Here is a 21,502-nt window from a genome sequence, read left to right on the forward strand (position 1 = left end):
GTAATACCCCTTACATGCTTTTCGCAGTGCCCCTGCATATTTCATCACAAAACTACTGCTTTTGAAGGGCTTATCATATTAGTACATGAAATTGTTTACTCCCTCCACTAATGTTCCCTAGTTAAATCAAAGTATTTAGCTGTATCAATGAAATCATTTGAAAGCCGTTCTCAACCATTCGGCAGAGGAGCGATCACGTGATTTGGATCATGTGCCTTAAAAAAAATGGCTGCGCAGGGAGTGAGTTGCTGCCTCCTTATCTTCTGTCTCGTTTTGGGGGCGTCATCGTGGAAAGCTGTCTGGAACAGCACGCAGTCTCCACCTGTGGTCATTTGGCACGGCTTGGGTGAGAAGAGGGAGATTAAAAAGACAAATATATTGTAATGTGCAACTCGCAAATCGTGAATTCGGGATACTTCACCCATTAAACTGGAACGATTCAGTGTTTGCTTTAGAAGTTCCTTCTTATTGTACGATAGTCTAATTTCTGTTTTATTTTATTAGAAACATAAATTCATGCTTTTAAAGTCTCGTAAAACGAAAACCATACTTTAAATGTCCTGGGATCAAAGTTCGAATCCCACTGAACAACATTCAAGCTTTGAGACCACGGGGGGAAAAAGTGCAAGTGAATTTTGTTTGAGGTGCGAGAGGGAAAATTAGCACAAGTATTACTTAATTAAAATCATGCAAAATATTTTATGTTGTAATTTGAAACTATATGCAAATGATATTTAACAATTAGTGTGTTACTCTTGATTTTTATATTCTGTAGCCAGTAAAATATAACTTAAAACCATTCAACTTTATGAAACAATTATACTACAGGTGTCATCAAGATTGTCATAACATTTTGGCAATACCTGTCATTCTCTGATCTTGTACACTTCATTCATTTTAGGTGACAGCTGTTGTGAGGGTCTCACCTTGCACTTCATTAGACTGGTGAAAGAAGCAATCCCAGGAATTTATGTCTTGCCTCTGGAAATTGGAAACACTGTTGAGGAGGTTTGTCTGTAATGAGAATCAATTGTCAGCGATTACAATTGATTCAAACTTTTAAATGCAGTTATATATATATATATATATATATATATATATATGTATATTTTATTTTAATAGTTGCGCAGCTGCTCTGTTCAGTTGCTTAAAACAAAGTTTTCCAAGAAAAATGATAATGAGCAGTCAACATGGATTTATGAAAATGAAATCATGTTTGACTAATCTATTGAAGTTCCCTGAGGATCCATTTGAAGAACAGCTGAATGGCTCCAGGTGCAGCCTAATTAATACTTTTTTATACAGTACTGTGCAAAAGTCGTGTGTGTGTGTAAACCAATTGATTGGAATCAAATTACCTTGCTTGGGGTCTCAGGGCTGGGTGTGTCTGCACCTGTGCCACACCCTGGTGCTCCTGCTCTGCTACCCACACCCCTCCCGCGGTGCTCCACCCTCACCGTTCCCAACACCCTTTGCTCCTGCCGGATTTACAAACTTGCTCTTCACTTCACATTGACAAATACAGTACTGTGCAAAAGTCTTAGGCATCTAAGATATATATGTATATCATATTTTTGCGCAGTACTGTAGCTACAACATGACTTCCTTAATTTTAGACATGATGCCCTGATCAATGAAGGCAAGCATGTAATATGCCTTCTTCACACTTGTATGGCCACTTTTAGGGAGCTGTGGACTTGGATCCAAAACTCCTGCTGTATAGTGTCCTAACATTAACTGTATACTTCTGCATTTGATCTGTCAAAAATGCAGCACCTCACACCTTCCCAGATTAAACCCCATCTGCCATTTTTCTGCCCATATCAGTAAGTGATCTGTATTCTGTTCTTTGACATCCCCTCCACACTGTGCCATAACTCCACCAGTCTTTGTGTCATCCGGAAACTTACCCACGCAGCTACATTTTCATCCAAGTTCTATATATCACAAACAACAGGGGTCCCAGCACTGACTGCTCCAAACATCACTGGCCATAGACTTCCAGCCAGAATAACACCCTTGTACCTCTACCTTCTGTCTACTGTAGGCAAACCAATCCTGAATCCAAACTGCCAAGTCACCGTGAATCCCACATATCTTAATCTACTGGATCAGCCCATGATAATGGACTTTGACAAATGCTTTACTAAAATCCATGTAGACTTTTAAAATGATTAATTATATAATCCCTCAAAGTTCTTGTGAATTAGGACATTTTCTTTTTAGGACGTTAAGAACGGTTACTTCATGAATGTAAATGACCAAGTAGAGTTGGTGTGTAATATATTATCCAAGGACAAGAAGCTGCAGAATGGATACAATGCGATGGGCTTTTCTCAAGGAGGACAATTTATGTAAGTGTGACCAGTAGGGCTACAATATTGGGGAAAATCTCATTCGTAGAGAACTTTCATGTCCTAAGATCATCCCGAAGTATTTCACAGCCAGTAAAAGACACATTTAAAAAATGTATTCAGATAAAGGGCATTTGATGATCTGACTGCTTACTTGGCAAAAATAACTTTCTAATGGATGATTCTATATCCATTACAGAAGAGCTGTAGCACAGAGGTGTCCTTCTCCTGCTATGATTAATCTAATCACATTTGGAAGTCAGCATCAAGGTAATATTCACTTGCCTGTTCTCTTTTAAGAGCTTATCTGTTGAAATATATTAACTATTAAAAGCAAAAAAACCTTTGTACTGTTATGAAATGAAACTTGTATGAATAAGTGCAACCAGTGTTTGTTCAAAGGTCATTATTGATAAGATCATGTCTGAAGTACAGTGAATCGTGCAGCTGCTTGCTGTAATTACACAGATTTCCTTCATCCTACAAGGGCAGCCTCGTCCTGCTTCCCACATTTCAATTGAAGCTGAATTTTTCGTTATTATTCCACAAAGATTGGAAATGGGAAACAAATAAAGCTGCTTTGGTGTGACTAAAAGATATTGATAAGGGTCCAATTTTGGCAAATCCATCCAGCGATAAACTAGGGGAAGCAATCCTCCATGAAGTTGGATAGACTAAATTTGCCTCAGTTATGATTAGTGGTTGCACCGAAATGGTATTTATTTATTATCAAAGTATACAACTCTGAAATTCTTCTTCACCAGATAGCCACAAAACCAAAAAAGTAAAGAATGGCAACACAATCATCAACCCCAAATCCCCCTCCCCTGCTCAAAAAAATGGCAAAAATGAACAAAAAAAACAAACAGGACCTTCAACACCCCCAATCCCCCTCCCCCACACAATTTTTTGGGCAAGTACGAATGTAAAGAACAGAACAGGACCATCGACTCCTAAATCCCCCTCCCTTGCACACCAGAAAGTGAGAAAATTTGGGCAAAAAACACAGAATATAAAAAAACTGTAAGGCCTGGTGGGGGGGGGGGGGGGGGGGAGACACCATATCCAAAACACAGTAAGACCTGGATAATGTTCTCTGGGCACAGCAACAGGCCACGTAGGTTTCCCTCTCTGGCAGCAGAGTGATCAAAGGGCAGTCTCCTCTCTCCGGTAGTAGAGCAATCCCACCAGTGATCAGAAGATGGTCTCGCCTCTCCGGTAGCAGAATGATCTCATTCGAGATCAAAAGAGAGGCAGCCGGTGCCCACCTTCTGTGTTCACCTCAATGTTTCAGTCTTCCTCGTCGCTTTAATAGGGAACCTTTATTTGGCGCAATAGAGTTGAACTTTGCCTCACCGTTTTCACGCCACCGGGTTCATACTCGCTGCTTCTACCTCCCAGGATCCTCTCGGAGATAGCAAAGCACTGGATCGCCCGAATGATCTCCAAACTGCAAATCACAGGCTTCAGTGGTCTTAGCAAGCATGCTCCCATTTACATTTATCGTATCTCTCTATGGTTGCTATGGTTTTTGCAAGAGGACTGTAAAATATTTTAAATGAAACTCAAAAATTTTTATCTAAGATCATAAGAGAGATGCGTACAGCATGGTAAATGGTGCACTCAGTCCCATGGATGCCTGCAAATCAGAGGGAACTCTTCCATATTAATCCCATCACTCTGCACTTTGTCAGTCACCCAGCTTCAACCATTCAATCAAGCTAAGTAATTTAAAATGGACCTGGAGCCAAATGGAAGTGAAAAGCAAGTCACACTGAACGTACCAACAGCTTGTGCCTGCACATTCCGCTTTGTATCAAGGATTTTTATTAAAAGGGAAATGATTCAAATCTTCCACTCAGCTTAAACTCTCCTTCTGTGTTTTCCACCTGTCTGCCCACACCCTCACTAGGAGTGTATGGTGTCCCCCACTGTCCTGGAGAGAGTTCTGAATTCTGTGACTGGATAAGGAAACTGTTGAATCACGGTGCTTATAGAAGCCCAATTCAAAAGCAGTAAGTACTAACGTTGAGATTTTAAGAAACTTCCACCTTGTACCAATGAGATAATTTGTGGAATAAATACAAACTGAGCCAAGAAACAATAATAAAGGTATCTTCTATGCAGAAGTGCACTTGGCAGTGGTTTGCTGCAGATTCCTGTGCTGGAATGGGCAGGTAGCCACACTAGAAGGTAGTTGAGTTGGAATGTGGAGTAAATTGGTGAGGACGAAAGGAAACAGTATCTGCCGGATAGAACTCGGAGTCAGTAATGTAGTAATTATAGCAGAAGTTGGAGAAAGGTGAAATGGAGATTGTGGATGTTTAGAATCATTATGAAACTAAATGAAAGCTCAAAGTATTGGATTTTATGGCATAAGTGGGATTATTTATGTGAAAATGTTGAAGCTTTATAATAATCAAATTGAAAATTAACTCCTTGAATCATAACTTGTAATCTGCCACTTTTTATGATGTAAAACAGGAATTTAGGATGAATTAAGTTTAATATTTCAAGATATTGTAATTATTTTTGCCTTTAGATGAACTGTGTAGTGTGAGTGGAAAATTAGATTGTACTTTGTTTTATTTTTTAGGAGTGTTACAAAATATTCTGGTATTTGAATGGAGGGAATCTTTTTCCACAAGGTTATGCGAGGACTTGAGTTCACTTGAGCCAATTTTTGAACATCTTTTGTTTACTTTCAAACCTAAACTGAGCAGTGAATCAGCCAGGGTAGTCGTGCACAGCTACTAATATGGTACTTATCTCAGCTTGCCCTTTCTTTTGAACTGGCTGTATGCTTTTTAATATTTTATGCCGTGTTGGTGAGATTTGTGTTTATTGCTTGTTCTCCAATGGCCTGTAAATAGCTAACCTGAACTGCTGCACCCTGTGTCATCAAGATACTTCCTGCTAGGTAGGAATTTCAACAAGTGAAGTACGCAATGGATTCCAGTTAATTGGGACACATCAGGACCAGTACATTTTTGCCCAATTAAGTAGCTGTCCCAATTAGCTGAAATTTCATGGAAATGTTAGAAATAGATATACAGGTTTCCACCGCTATTCGAAGGTAGAGCGTTCCGATGAAACGGTTTGTAAGCCGAAATGTCATAAAGTGAAGAAGCAATTACCACTTATTTATATGGGAAAAATTTGTGCGTGTTCACAGACCCAAAAAATAACCTACCAAATCATGCCAAATAACACATGAAACCTAAAATAACAGTAACATATAGTAAAAGCAGGAATGATCTGATAAATACACAGCCTATATAATGTAGGAATACTTTTCTACTTGTCCACCATAGCGAAAATTTCACGCAAGCGCTCTCTGCAGCACTTGCTGCAGAAACACACTGTGCAAGCACTCCTGGCAGAAGCACTTTTTCCAGTAACCTTTAAGCTATGAAGCTACTGAATAACATATAAAAATACACAGCCTTTTTAAAGTAGAAATAATGTATGCTCAGTGTAATTTCACTTACCGGAATTGGGAAGACAGTGAGGACACTGATGATAGTGTGTTAGGCTGAGTCGTCGGAGGTTGGGGTGGTGAGACGTTGGGGTGACACCTCATCGTCGTCTTGTTTCCATCAGAGCAGGCAGGTCGCCTTCGTCTATGTCTGCCTGCCTCAGTGTCGAAGGTCCAGTTTCGTCGTCTGCTGTGGCTGATGTGGAAGGCTTGAAAAATGACAGTATGCTTGACTGCTTAGCCTCGCGCATTTTTATATCATACAGTTCTTTGCAAGCACTCAAACCATCCTGCAAACCTGCCCTAAACCTACGTGCCCTTTCAAAATTAAAGTCATACTTTTCTGCAGTCATTGCAGCGTTGTCAATCGCAGTGAAAATCTCACACAATTGCTTCACGTTCAGTTCCTGGACATCTTCACTTTCGGGCCGTTCACTACTGCGTTCGGTTTCGATTGTTAAACTCTTCATCAGCTCTTCATCTGTCAGTTCTTGGTAATGGGATGCCAAAACCTCTTCAACATCATCTTCGTCAACTTCCACAAACCCTTAGCCAAACTCACTTTGTCCTTACTTCATTTACCACAACCAAAATGCTTTATTTCTAGTTTTACGCTAAGTGTAACACCCTTACGCGCTCTTTTAGGCTTTTCCGATACCTTAGAACTCATCTTGCTAATGGATGCACAAAATAAATCAACATAAAGCACGGATGCTCACAGGCATGTGTTTAAGCAATGCCGGTTAGAATGCAGTTCCAGGGGAGGAGCTTGGCTGCTCAGCACGCGCTGCCTTTTTCCGTAACAGTGAAAACACCTTCTGTTAGCAAAAACAGGTAACTAATGTAGGTTTTTCGTAACAGCAAGTTGACGTAAAGCGAATGTTCAAAAAACGGGGGACACCTGTATATAAAAAAAGACAAACTTCCCTGGAGCGTAGAAGAATGAGGGGAGATCTGATAGAGGTACATAAAATTATGATGGGTATAGATAGAGTGAATGCAAGCAGGCTTTTTCCACTGAAGCTAGGGGAGAAAAAAACCAGAGGACATGGGTTAAGGGTGAAGGGGGTAAGTTTAAAGGGAACATTAGTGGGGGGGGGGCTTCTTCACACAGAGTGGTGCGAGTGTGGAATGAGCTGCCAGATGAAATGGTAAATTCAGGCTCACTTTTAACATTTAAGAAAAACTTGGACAGGTACATGGATGAGAGGTGTATGGAGGGATATGGGCCAGGTGCAGATCAGTGGGACTAGGCAGAAAAATGGTTTGGCACAGCCAAGAAGGGCCAAAAGGCCTGTTTCTGTGCTGTAATGTTCTATGGTTATGTTTAACTGAGTAACATTATTATTTAAATGAAATACAGAACAAATTAAAACTAGCATGGTAACCCCAACAAACAAAAGGAAACCCGGCGATTTTCTCAGTTAGTCTTTGTACTCTAACAGTTGTCCCAAACAAGCGGCTGCCCCAATGGCTGAATGAACTGGAATCCACAAGATTGTGTGTAGCTCGTAGGAAATCGTGGAGTGTCTGATGAGAATTTATTCTGCACAAAATCAGTTTCCATAGGGCTGACCCTGTGATTGCACCTTATCCACATGACATTGTAACTGGATAGTATATGTGAAAATAGTCATGTAATTGTACAAAACTACTAATTAATGCCTTTCAATTTGCAATCTCTCTTGCATCTTTAAATTGCTTTCTTACTAGTTTGGTGCAGGCAGAGTACTGGCATGATCCCTTAAATGAAGAACTCTACAGGAACAAAAGTATTTTCTTGGCAGACATCAATCAAGAAAGGGTATGTAATCAATGTTATTTAGCTGTTCTGCTTTGTATTGGAAAATTCCCCTACTCACCATCAACTGCTCTCATCTGCCTAGCTGAACTTGTTCCTGCCCTAAGCAACTTCTCTTTTGAGTCCTCTTACTTCCTGTGAATTAAAGGCTAAACTTTGTTTGCCCTTCAGACGGGGCAATCTTCCTCTTCGTGGTCTATGTGAAGCAGTTCCTGTTCCAAACCTTCCCTGGCACCACTTTCTAACTCTTTCTCCATTATATTGACAATTTAATTGTGCCTCTCCTGCAGAGTGAGTGAGTGTGTGTGTGTTTGTTTTGTAACTCCTAAACGTAAGCTAATTAAAATGCAGAGTTAGGAATATTTGTCTTTGTTTTTGACTTTCAGTGAAAGTACGTATGACGTGATGGCATGATGATGAATGCCATTTACGTACTTTTACATATAACCCATATTTAATTCGTTAAATGAACGCTTAACCAAAATGTATTTACAAAATTACTTAAATATTACTGAAATTTTAAGTAACATTCCATCCTGCTTAACTATAAACTCCAGCTCGATATAGAATGCCACACAGCTCAAATAGATAATGTATTACACCCTAATCAATCTATATATGTATATGCAACTACTATGTACACATCTACAATGTAGTAAATTTTAAATTGTCCCATTCAGGCCTAAAGATTTAATCACTGTGGTTTCTTTTGTGGAATAACATCTCTCCTGATTGGGGGGGGGGGGTGGGGGTGAGTCACTCTGCAGGTGAGACTTGTGGCTGTGAAGCAGTCTCACATTCTGGGGCCTCCTCCATGGTGCTTGTAAGTGTTGACTCTGGGACTGCAGGACATGGTTCTGACAGCTCTGGGCACCTTTCTTCTTGAACATGTTGGCATCCTGAACCGTGCACGTCAAGCTTCTCAATCTGTTGATCTAGCCCAGGCCAGCCGACAAAACCTCTAGCCAACACTTTCATTTTGACCCCGCCTAGATGATATTAGTTAATTTGCCATTAACTTCTGGTTTGGTTGTCTTTTGTTTGTTTTCACATTGTAAATCTCAAGGCTACTCATCATTATCAGATTTTTCACTGAAAGCATGCAGATTGGTGCTCTTTTTGAAACTGCAACTTGAAATTTTATCATTTTCTCTTTCCTGTGAAATCCACTTACTTTTGTCTGTCTAACATGTTATTTTTGTCTGTCCTACTTTGTTGTATTTTCTGTTAGTTTCACCTTTAAATTTGTATTGGTCACCAATCACTACCAGCTTGTCCTACACCCACCCCCCATCTTTTTCTAGCTTCTGCCCCCTTCCCTTCTAGCTCTGATAAATGCTCTCGGCCCAAAATGTGTTACTGCCTGACTCGCTGAGATCCTCCCGCATTTTTACTCTGCTGATTTCCAGCATCTGCCGAGTCTCTTGAGTTTATAAACCAACTACTTGCTTTACAGGGCATCAATGAACGCTATAAAGAAAATCTGATGAAGCTGAAAAAGTTTGTAATGATAAAATTCTTGAAGGATTCTGTGGTTGACCCTATTGATTCAGAGGTGAGGACGAAGTTTTGATTCTGCAAAACTTACTGTAATATTTTGCCATGAAAATGGTTCCAGTAACTTGTTTTGGTGATTATCAGGACAATATTGTATAAAAGCAGCATATATTTTTATTTACAATTACACTAATATTTACTATATTACACATCTGGAGAAGAAGGATGCTTATGTGAGAATGCTGTTCTTAGACTACAGTTCAGAATTCAACACCGTAATTCCATCCAAGCTCGACAAGAAGCTCAGGGACCTCAGCCTTGACCCTGCCTTGTGCAGCTGGATCCCAGACTTCCTGTCAGATCGCCAGCAGGTGGTAAGAGTGGGCTCCCTCACCTCCAACCCTCTGACTCTCAATACAGGAGCCCCTCAGGGCTGCGTACTGAGTCCCCTCCTTTACTCCCTGTATACCCATATACCCATGACTGTATCACCATCCACAGCTCCAATCTGCTAATTAACTATGCAGACAACACTATAATGAGGTGGCCTACATGGAAAAAGTCATCTCCCTGACACAGGATTGTCAAGAAAACAATCTCTCCCTCAATGTCGCAGAAACAAAGGAGCTGGTTGTGGACTGCAGGAGGAATGGAGACGGGCTAACCCCTATGGACATCAATGGATCTGGCATTGAGAGAGTAAACAGCTTCAAGTTCCTCAGCATCCACATCACCAAGGACCTCACGTGGTCTGTATACACCAGCTGTGTGGTGAAAAAAGCACAACAGCGCCTTTCACCTCAGACAGTTGAGTAAGTTTGGTGTGGGCCTCCAAATGCTAAGAACTCTCTACAGGGGCACAACTGAGAGCATCCTGACTGGCTGCATCACTGCCTGGTATGGGAACTGTACCTCCCTTAATCGCAGGACCCTGCAGAGGGTTGAAATTGGTCCAAATCCCTGGCCAGCGCATCTGTAGTTGTGAACTTCCCATGATTCAGGACATTTACAAGGACAGTTGTTTAAAAAGGGCCCATAAGATCACTGGGGACCCAAGTCACCCCAACCACAAACTGTTCCAGCTGCTACCGTCGGGAAACGGTACCGCAGCATAAAAGCCAGGACCAACGGGCTCCGGGACAGCTTCTTCCACCAGCCCATCAGACTGTTTAACTCACGCTGATTTGAGTGTACTCTATATTACATTGACTGTTCTATTTATTATAAATTACTAGATTGCACACACCACATTTAGATGGAGACGTAACAAAAGATTTTTACTCCTCGTGTATGTGAAGGATGTAAGAGATAGTCAGTTCAATTATCCCCTTTCCCTGTTTGAGTAAAAAAAAATTCTTCTTTTCATCTGTCAGCATTGTACCTTGTGCGGATTAAATGGGTCAGCAACAGAAGGAGACTATAGACTGCAACAGGACTCTTAGAAAATGTCATCATAGATTCTGAAAGGGAAATAGTGGTTGATAAAATTAAAGGTTTTTTTTCCTGAGGGTGTAACTGGCAGAATAGATGAGACAGAGTCAGTGGATGTGGAATATTTGGACTTCTTTTAAAGTCATTTGATAAAGTCCCAGATAAGAAGTTAATTTGTAAAACTGCCACCAGTGAAAAGTGGAACCTCCCGGTGGCCAAACACTTAAATTCCCATTCCAACGTGACGGTCCGTGGCCTCCTCTTGTGCCACAATGAGGCCACCCATCGTGTATTCCATCTGGGTAGCCTCCAATCTGATGACATGAATATCAATTTCTCTTTCCAGTTTAAAAAAACATTCCTTTCCCCTCCCTCCTTCTATTCCCCTCTCTTACCTCTTCTCATCTGCCCATCACCTCCCCCCGGTGTCTCTTTGCTTTCCCTTTCTCCTGTGGTCCACTCTCCTATCAGGTTCCTTCCTCTCCAGCCCTTTACCTTTCCTACTCACCTGGCTTCACCAATCACCTTCTCACTATCTTCCTTCCCCTCTCCCACCTTTTTATTCTGGCACCTTCCCCCTTTGGTTCCAGTCCTGAGGAAGGGTCCCGGCTCAAAACGTCGACTGCTTATTCATTTCCAAAGCTGCTGCTTGGTCTGAATCCCTACAGCATTTTGTGTGTGTGTTGCTAAGTAAAACTGAAACGTGGGATTGGGAGGAATACATTGATTGGTAGGTTAATAGGACATGGAGAGAAAGAGTAAATAGCTCAGAATTTGGGATGGCAGACGGGGTACCACAGGGATCAGTGCCAGGCCCCATTTCAATGATTTGGATGAGGAAACTGGGTATGAAACATCTCTAAGCTGATGACATAAAAATGATTGGGTTGAGTTTTGGAGATGTTGAAAAGAAGTTTCAAGGCAATTTGGACAAGTGAGTGGACTATTACATAGCAGTTACAGTATAATATGGACACGTGAAGGTATTCACTCAGATAGCAAAAATCAGGAAGGTACAATGTCACTTAAAAGGTTGTAGATGAGGAAATGTTGGTTGTACAAAGGGATATGGTTTTATGCTTACTGAAAGCAAATGTGCTGGTGCATCAGGCAGTCAGGGCAAAAACTGGCATGTTGGCCTTCACTGCAGGAGATTGTCTGACCAGTAAACAAGGCCCTGGTGAGCTCTCCCCTGAGTTTTGTGCAGTTTCGGTCTGGTTATACTCCTCATTGAAGTAGTGAAATGGAACAAGCTGATTCTAGGGCTCTCAAGATGAAAGATTGGGTGAATTTAACCAGTGTTAACTCGAGTTTAGAAGATTGATGGGGATCTCATTGAAATGTATAAAATTCTGACTGGGTTTGAGAGGCTGGTTACAGAAAGGATGTTTCCCTTGGCTGGGATGAAGTTTCTTCCTTTGGTGAATTTCTACAACCCATAGTGACCAAGTTGCTGAAATAATTTTGCGATGAATGCATTTCTAGACACAAGGCATGGAGGGAGAAGGGCAGAAAGCTGGAATGTGGCATTGAGAGAGAGGATCAGCTACGATTGTATTGAATAGTGGTGCCTAATTCTGTGTATCTGTCCCCTAGCCTCTTAGAAGTTCTCAGTTCTCAGAGTAAGACTGACCAATTTTAAAATCACGGTTTTAAAATTCAAGCCATGTCACAAGCTGTGCAGGGCTTCCACTTATAAATGCTATATTTACCCCTCTCTTGAATTTTGTTCCAGTGGTTTGGTTTCTATAAAGCTGGCCAGGCCAAAGATACGTACACACTGCAAGAGAGTATTCTTTATAAAGAGGTAAGATTTATCCCACTGCTGTTTGTAAGTAGTTTGTATGTTCTCCCCGTGGCCGTGTGGGTTTCCCCTGGGTGAATTGGTTTCCTCCCACAGTCCAAAGACGTACCAGTTGGTAGGTTAACTAATTGGTCATTATAAATTGTTCTGTGGTTAGATGAGGGTTAAAGTCAGGGGATTACTGGGCAGTGTGGCTCAGAGAGCCAGAAGGGACTATTCTGTGCTGTTTCAATAAATAAATAATAATTTTAAACTATTATTGATTTCCCACTTCTAGCAAATAGACTGATATTCCACCATGTTTATTGCCATGACATGGTTTGCTGCTAAAGTCACAAATTAATTCCCTTAGAGCTGTGGCGGGGTGGATATACGACTCTACCAAAGGACATGTAAGGCGCTCCTTCCCTCCACGGGTCACCCTTCAGGGTATAGTACCTGCTTAGCCCCCCTTGATTAGGGACAGGTTAACCATGGGAGCAGGTGGTGGAGGGGGCAGGTATGAACAACTGGTGCAGATCACAAGTCCTGGCTATGCGACCACTGACACCAGGCAGACAGTCTCTGAAGAGTACTGATAATGGCTGGGGTCACCCGCCTTGTAAAGACCCTGCCCAGAAGAAGGTAATGGCCAATCACTTCTGTAGAAAGATTTGCAAGAATAATCACGGCCAATGACATGGCACAGAATGACGATGAGAGCTGCTGGATCGACAGTTTTATTGATTATTTTTGTGTTAAAAATACTTACACAGTTAGATTTGGAGCTCTATGATTTTTGATCCAGCAGTGATGAAGGAACAATAAGACATCTCAAAATGTGTGATGTGTGAATTTGTAGGTGTGATGTGAATTCCCATGAGTCTGCTACCTTTGCTACTGAAGTCCAGCTTTAGGATTTGATGCATTTTGCTGTTGATTCACATGTCAGAAACGATGTGCTGGAGATGGGGAGAGTAAGTGTTTGGATTTGAGTTTGGAGTTAAGCAGGGTGCTTTCATGTGGATGGTGGTGTTTGCGACTGGCACATCTGGACAAGTGGAGTGTATTTCAATACGTGCTGTTGCTTTGGTGGAAAGGTCAATCAGAATACTCAGCTTCTGACTTGAAGTGGCCAGAGTCCGGTGAGGATTCTATCCAGTGGTGATTGTGGAGTGAGACGATTCAAATATTCAGACTGAAACACTGCCGCTTTTCTGGGACAGCACGGTAGCGTAGTGGTTAGCACAATGCTTTACAGTACCAGCGAACCACGTTCAATTGCCGGCGCTGCCTGACCGTGACCGCGTGGGTTTCCTCCGGGTGCTCCGGTTTCCTCCCACAGTCCAAAGACGTACCGGTTGGTGGGTTAATTGGTCATTATAAGTTGTCCCGTGATTGGCCTAGGATTAAATTGGGGGTGTTGCTGGGTGGTGTGGCTTGTAAGGCCAGAAGTCCTATTCTGCACTGTATCTCAATAAATAAATTCTTCAGATGCTGGAAATCTATAGTAACATACAAAATGCTGGAGGAGCTCAGCAGGTCAGGCAGCAATTACGGAGGGAAATGAATAGTCACTGTTTTGGGTCGTGCTCCTTCTTCAGTCATTCCCCTTCATAGACGATGCCTGAGAGGATTAAGTGATGAAGGGTCACAGCCTTTTATTCCCCTCCATAAATGCTGCCTGACCTGCTGAGTTCCTTCAACATTTTTTTTGTGTGTGTCTTGCTTTTCTGCAACCTTTGTTTCAACTACTGTGGACTACAAAATTACTTCAAACGAGTTCCACTGGACAGATAGTGGCCGGATTCAGTTGTTAATTTGCGCCACGTTTACCACGTTGACCACGTGGCAGTGGTCAGGCCTTTTAGAAACTACCAGTAAAATGGCAGATAGGCAAGAACAAGATGCGGCTTGTACAGAATATCCTTGCTGATAGAAATAGTGATCCCGAGCTCCCAAAACGAGAAGCTGAATTAGAAAGTTTGGTGAAAATCTTTCTTTTTCTTTCCAGGATCGATTGGGGTTGAAGGCAATGGACAAACTGAACAAACTAGAATTTCTAAGTGTGGATGGGGACCATCTTCAGTTCTCACAGGAATGGTTCAACACCAATATTGTTCCTTATCTAAACTGATCTTGTTTTTGCACTAACGGCTTGCCTGATTGATACATCCTCAATCGGTGCATCTAATTTATACTTGCAATATAAACTAATTCACCTCAAATATAATTGAGTTCAAACGTAACTCACGCCAGTGACCACTCAGTGGAGGCTGTACCTTTCTGGGGATCGATCCTGTACACAGCTTCTTTACAAGTTATCAAGAGGTTTACTGGGAACTCTCTTTAATATATAATGCAAAGATTGCACCTGAGACAATTTCCTCCCCTCACCCCACCCCACTTAAAACATTTATGTCTGTCTGCATTAAGTTCATGAAATGCTTCCTCCTCACTTCTGTGTCAGTAAATTGGTCCACTTCAGGGAGGGCTGGCCTGTTTAAGGATTTAACCATTAATGCACTTAAGATACTTTGTTGTAAAATATTCTGCTTTTCTTAGCATTTTGAAAACACTGAATTAATTAATTGCAATTCAGCAATGACTTGAATATTAATATTTTTTAAAGCTTTTTGGGATAAGTCGAGAGTTGTGGAGATATGCACTCGGTGGCCACTTTATTAGGTACAGGAGTAGAACCCGGTGTCGTCTTCTGCTGCTGTAATTTCACAATTTCACATTTCACAATTCCATGTGTTGTGCGTTCAGAGGCATTTTCTGCACATCACTGTTGTAATGTGTGGTTATTTGAGTTAGTCATCTTCCTGTCAGCCCGATCCAGTCTGCCCATTCTCCTCTGACCTCTCTCATTAACAATTCATTTTCGGCCACAGAACTGCCACTCACTGGGCGTTTTTTTTTGTTTTTCGCACCGTTCTCTGTAAACTCTAGAGATGGTGTGTGAAAATGTCAGGAGATGTAGCAGTTTCTGAGATGCTCAATTCACCCCTTCTGGCAGTTGTGGAGACCAAGTCTTTGAGTGTCTTTAAAGTGAAGATCTATAGGATCTTAGTAAGGATCTCAAAGGTTGCAGGAGGAAGGCAGGAGAAGGGTGGAATGACAGAATAGACTAAATGGGCCAAATGGCTTAATTGTGCTCTTGTGTCTTATAGTCTCAAGCCATGTCAAAGCTCATTTAAATAGTGCTATGGTTACTCAGCATGCTGAGTTATGAAGCTTGGTCAATTTGTGTGTATGAAGATCAGCTGCTGGGCCTCTAGTGCTGGGGTTTATCTGGAATTTTACCTCCTTTGCTGTAAATTGCCAGTCATTAGTTATGTTGAATGCAAGTTTCTCAACTAGAATGTTATAAGTATTATGCAATTTGAATTAAAGTGCATTAAAAAATTACTTAAAATAGACACAATTTTCTCAGTTGTGGAATGTTAAGTAATTTCTGAAATTCTGATATTCCCTTGGCTCATCTTTAAACTTGCTATTTTCAGAAACTTAATTCCAAAATGATTCTTTCTCTTATGGTCCACTCTCCTCTCCTATAGAGATTCCTTCCTCTCCAGCCTTTATCTTTCCCACCAGCTGGCTTCACCTGTGACCTGGCTATCCTAACTCTCAGTCAGCCACTCATCTCTCCTTTCTTTCCAGTCCTGATGAAGGGTCTTGCCCTGAAATGCCGACTGTTTATTAATTTCCATAGATGCTGCCTGACCCAACTTCCTCCAGCATTCCATTTTGCTCTGGATTTCCAGCATCTGTAGAGTTTCTTGTGTTCCAAAATTATTAATTTTGCATATCACACATGTCAATTTTCAAAATTTTAAAAATTGTGGTAATAAAGTTCCACTTTCATTTTGAAACTCGTCTGCTATTGTGTGTGTTTTTGGAATGTGGAGTTTTATTGGTATTACTCACATTTTCACTACCTCCGAATCGAAAAGGTTGCAAGAGGAGTGGTGGGACTAAGAAATGGGGGGAAAAAAATGCACCCTTTAGTGCTGAGGATTGTGAAATGTTGCATTCTTGTAGCAGGAATGAGAAGATGAAATGTAAGGGGGATACAAGAACACATGGGGTGGGGATATATTTGGAAAGTTTCACCTGGAATATTGTTTCTTGTCTGGGTGCCATATTGTATAAAGATGTGAGGGATTGGCAATATATATGCACTTTGTTTGTAATCCATCTGCAGATTTCATCCTTCCTTTCATAAGTTATTGCGTGTAATGTACACTACAATGCTTTATACCTGGTTTGGAGAAACATTGTCTCGTTTGATGGTATATGTGTATATAGTTAAATGATGATAAACTTGACATTTTTTTGTAAAATGAACACATTTTTGGAAACATTCAACAGGTCAGGTAGTAACCATGGAACAAGAAACAGTAAATGTTTAAGGTCTAAGCTCCTTCATCACAAGCGGGAAAGAGGAAGACAAGTTTTCAGTTAGAGAGATGAGAGAGGCATGAATAGTTCAAAATAAATTTATTATCAAAGTATATATATGTTACCATATACCGTCCTGAGATCCATTTTCACTGAAGAACAAAATACAATAGAATCGATGAAAAACTAAGGACAAAGACTGACAGGCAATGTGCAAAAGACTAACAGTGCAAATGCAATAAATAAGTAATTCTGAGATCTTGAGTTGTAGAGTAGTTGAAAGCAAATCCATGGGTTGTGTTCATGGGTTGGGTGAGTGAGGTAGTCCATGCTGTTTTAGGAGCCTGATGGTTGAAGGATAATGACTGTTTCTGAACCCGGTGGTGTGAGACCCTAATGTGCCTGTACTTCCTCCTTGATGGTAACAGTGAGATGAGAGCATGGCCTGGATGGTGAGGGCTCTTGGTGATGGATGCTGCTATCTTGTTTCAGCATTCCTTGTAAATGTTCTCGATGGAATAGAATGTAAATTTGAAGAACAGCACTCCATCTATTGTCTGGGCATATTGATGGCCAGCCACACTTGATGTTAAATTCTCCAACTTTAGGTAATGTGCCTTTTATTTCTGATACCCGTGTATAAGGGACTATCTCTGATAGGGAAGTAATAAAGTGTGTTAAGTGCAGTTGGAAGAACACTGCAACAGTGTGCTGGAGAAACAATTGGCATCTTGGTCCAAAACTTTTTTATTCCCCTCTACACATGCTCATACAGTTCCTTGGACACAAGCTCCCACTACCTATTAAATTCTCCCAATGGCGTGCACCTCAAATAGCCTCTGACAACCAAGTCCAGCTCCTGGCCTTCACATGTGGCTTAGCTACTAAGCCTGGTGGGACCATTTCTACTGACAGGAGACTGGGCAAAGGCAGGTAATCGGCACCTTAAAACCAGTCACTTCAGGCAGGTGGGGCTTGTCTGCTGTGGCTGGCAGCTCATCTAGGAGAAGAGGAAAACTGATCTGAGACCTCTGCTCCCTTGCAGCTATACCAGCTCATGAGGAAGGCTTCAGAAGTAAACCCCGAGGGGGAAAATCCTGAGCTGGAGTCCCTAAGGCAGTCCTACATCGAGTTCAATGCTGACTGGCAACTCTTGTGACACTTCTGGTACCAAACTCTATCGGTCTGTGCCGTTCCTTTGGGTTCATCAGATGCGTGGAGAGGGGGAGCTTGCCTCACGGGCAACAGCTTGCTCGCCATATCGTACTGCCCAGGCTTGCATATCTAGACAGCCAGGACTCAATATCCGTGGTCAACTGTGACTGACAAGAGGCCCTCACCTCACGCATGCTCAAAGTTCAAGACAGATAGATACTTTATTGATCCCAAAGGAAATTATGGTGTCACAGTAGCATGGATATACAAATATTAGAAGAGAAGTAAGAAAGAATAAAAAAAATGTTATCTCAAACAGTCTAACAGGAGGGGGTTATCACTTCCCCAGCTATAGATTGACTCATTATAGAGCCTAATGGCTAAGGGTAAGAATGACCTCGTATAGCCCTCTTTGGGGCAGCACAGTTGTCTGTCTATTACAAAAAGTGCCCCTTTGTTCAGCCAAGGTGGCATGCAGAGGGTGAGAAACATTGTCCAGAATTGCCAGAGTTTTCCGTAGGGTTCTTTGTTCTACCACAGCCTCCAGTGTGTCCAGTTTGACTCCCATAACAGAGCCAGTCATTCTAATCAGTTTATTGAGCCTTTTGGCATCACCTGTGTTGGTGCCTTTGCCCCAGAAATGCACCAAATAGAATATTGTACTGGCAACAACAGACTGGTAGGACATGTGAAGGAGAGGCCTGCATACTCCAAAGGACCTCAGTCTCCTCAAAGTATATTCATTATCAAAGTATGTATACATTATACAACTTTGAGATTCGGCTCCTTACAGGCAGCCACAGAACAAAGAAACTGAAAAGAACATGTGAAAAAAAGACTTGTCAGACACCCAGTCTGCAGAGAGAGAGAAAAAAATATATCACGCACCGATCAATAAAAGCAAGCAAACAGCATCCAGAACAAAAGTGAGTCCACGGACACGAAGCCAGGAGCAGCTGGAGCAGACCACATTCTCAGCCTCAGTTCAGCGGAGAGCCGAGTAAACATCATGGAGTAGTGAGAAGAACTGGCCTGACTTACTGAGCTCCTCCTGCATTTTCTGTGTGTTTCTCAAGATCCCTGGCATCTGCAGAATCTCTTGTGCTGAAGGAATACTGTGCTGCACTCCTAATAGTCACACTGCCCAGATTGCCAGGTTTACGAAGGGAGAGAGAAATAGCCAAATTCTCAGAGGGATGACCAACATAAGTGGCCGATACTGATATGGACCAAGAAAAATGACAAGTTACCTTAAGTTGGAGAATTCAATTTTGGGTTTGAAAAGCTCCAGCATTCCCAGAGGAAAGATAAGTTGTTTCTCAAGCTTGCATTGGGCCCTACTGTAACAGTGTGGGTGGCCACAAATAGATTGGAGTGGGATGTTGGATCAAGATGGCACACTAAACACTATTTTCTGTGAAGTAAATCTTTTGGAGTTTGGTCTCTCCACTGAGAACGTTTCTGGTCTTTGCCTTGCTTCATTTCAGGTGATTGTCATGAAAACATGAAAACAACGTCATGTCACTCAGCTCCTGGGCAACAAAATACACAAAAAGTGGCCCAAAGGTCACCTTAAATCATTATCAGGAAAGGGTCATTTATAAAGATATATATACACACACACCCAACTATTTCATAAGGCATTAAGAATGAAATCTGGTCATCACAAATGTCTGTCTCTTTAGTGATTAGAAAGAAACAGTCATAAAGTTGGGAAAAACACTTGCAAATTTCTACAGGTGTACCATGGAGAGTATCCTTACTGGCTGCAACACCAGGAGGGTGGTGCACAAGATTGAAGTAAACTGCAAGAAGTTGTAATATTAGTCAGCTCCATCATGGATACTAGCATCCAGGACATCTTCAAGGAGCGGTGCCTCAGAAAGGTAGCACCCATTGTTAAGGATCCCCACCACCTAGAACGTGCCCTCTTCTCATCGTTCCAATCAGGAAGGAGGTACAGGAGCCTGAAGGCACACACTCAGCCATTCAGGAACAACTTCTTCCCCTCTGCCGTCCAATTTCTGAATGGACATTGAACTCATGAACACTACCTCACTACTTTTTATTTCTGTTCTTTGCACTACTTATTTAACACATTTATATAAAACTTACTGTAATTCACAGACTTTTTCTCTCCGTTATTATGTTTTGCAGCCACAAAGCCAACAGATTTCATGACATATGGGGGTGACATGAAACCTGATTCTGATTGTGATCTCTGTATCACATTAGAAATTGGAGCAGAGGTAAGCAATTTACCCTTAATTACTATTAATCAACATTCTTCTACTTCAGCTTTATAATCCTGTATTGTCCTCGTATCTCTTGATTCTTTGAAATCCATTGATGTCCATACTGAATAGACTCGATGACCGAGCCTCCACACCAGTGGGGTAGAGGATTCCCAAAGTTTACTCCCTGCTACGTGAAGGGATTTATCCTCACCTGTGTTCCAAATGGTGCATTGCAAAATCTGAGAATGGTTCTTCAGCGAGGGAAAATATACAATATACTGAGCTCTGTGAGAATACTGCCAGTTTCAATCAGCTCACTTCTCGGGTCTTCAAACTCGAGAGAATACAGGCCTGGCCTACCCTGGAGAGGGTTCAAAGCAGGTTCATGAAGATGATTCCAGGATTGAAAGCCTTATCATATGAGGAGCATTTGCTGGCTCTGGGCCTCCACTCATCTGGAATTCAGAAGAATGGGGGGTGTCCTCATTGAAACCTCTTGAGTGTTGAAAGGCCTTGATAGAGTGGATGTGGAGAGGATGCTTCCTGTGGCAGGGGAGTCTAAGACCAGAGGACACAGCCTCAGAATAGAAGGATGTCCTTTTAGAATGGAGACAAGGAGGAATTTCTTTAGCTAAGGAGTGGTGAATCTGTGGAATTTGTTGAGGCCAAGTCATTGGATATATTTAGGGCAAAGGTTGATAGATTCGTGATTGGTCAGGACATTAAGGGATACGGGGAGAAGGCAGGAGATTGGGGCTGAGAGGGAAAATGGATCACTCATGAAGTAGCAGAACAGACTCGATGGGCCAAATGGCCCAATTCTGCTCATATATCTTATGGTCTTATCTCCTTCATATACCAAACCCACTAACCTTGGACTAGTGAATCTTCATGCACTTCCCTATCACAAGTATATCATTTGTTTTGGGAAAGCAGAACAAGATTGTACACAGTGCTCCAGGTGTAGATTCACCTTGCTGTAAGATATCGTTACTCATGTTCTCAAATGAGCCTTCAGTCACTTGTTTACTGGATATCTAAATTGTTTTTGTTTTTGGCATTGCCCAATCTCCCATTATTTTAAAAATGTTCCGATAGACCATAAGACATAGGAACAGAATTAGGCCATTCAGCCCATCGAGCCTGCTCCACCATTCCATCCTGGATCCCACTCAACCACATACATCTGCCTTCTTGCCATATACTTTGATGTCCCGACCGACCAGGAAACCGTCAACTTTCGCCTGATGGGACTTGGCCTGAAATGTTGACTTTTTATTCTCCTCCATAGATACTGCCTGACTTACAGAGTTCCGCCAACATTTTTTGTGTGTTGCTGTGGACTTCCGGCATCTGCAG

General features: G+C 41.8%; 1 protein-coding gene across 1 annotated transcript; it reads left to right on the plus strand.

Moving 5' to 3' along the window:
• Positions 1-216: 216 nt before the first annotated feature.
• LOC132383480 (palmitoyl-protein thioesterase 1-like) lies at positions 217-15,293 on the plus strand. Its single transcript, XM_059954470.1, has 9 exons — positions 217-346; positions 902-1,008; positions 2,227-2,354; positions 2,554-2,624; positions 4,267-4,369; positions 7,546-7,636; positions 9,090-9,188; positions 12,297-12,368; positions 14,359-15,293. The coding sequence occupies exons 1-9, from the start codon at positions 226-228 to the stop codon at positions 14,479-14,481; spliced, it is 915 nt and encodes a 304-aa protein (XP_059810453.1). The 5' UTR covers positions 217-225; the 3' UTR covers positions 14,482-15,293.
• The last annotated feature ends 6,209 nt before the right edge of the window (positions 15,294-21,502 follow it).

This window comes from Hypanus sabinus, chromosome 30, assembly GCF_030144855.1.
Source record: "Hypanus sabinus isolate sHypSab1 chromosome 30, sHypSab1.hap1, whole genome shotgun sequence".
Classification (NCBI taxonomy): domain Eukaryota; kingdom Metazoa; phylum Chordata; class Chondrichthyes; order Myliobatiformes; family Dasyatidae; genus Hypanus; species Hypanus sabinus.

Coding starts and splice junctions, on each gene's coding strand:
- LOC132383480 (XM_059954470.1), top strand. CDS start 226: ATGGCTGCGCAGGGAGTGAGTTGCTGCCTCCTTATCTTCTGTCTCGTT. Junction 2,355..2,553: donor TCTCAAGGAGGACAATTTAT/GTAAGTGTGACC, acceptor TATCCATTACAG/AAGAGCTGTAGCACAGAGGT. Junction 9,189..12,296: donor TTGACCCTATTGATTCAGAG/GTGAGGACGAAG, acceptor ATTTTGTTCCAG/TGGTTTGGTTTCTATAAAGC.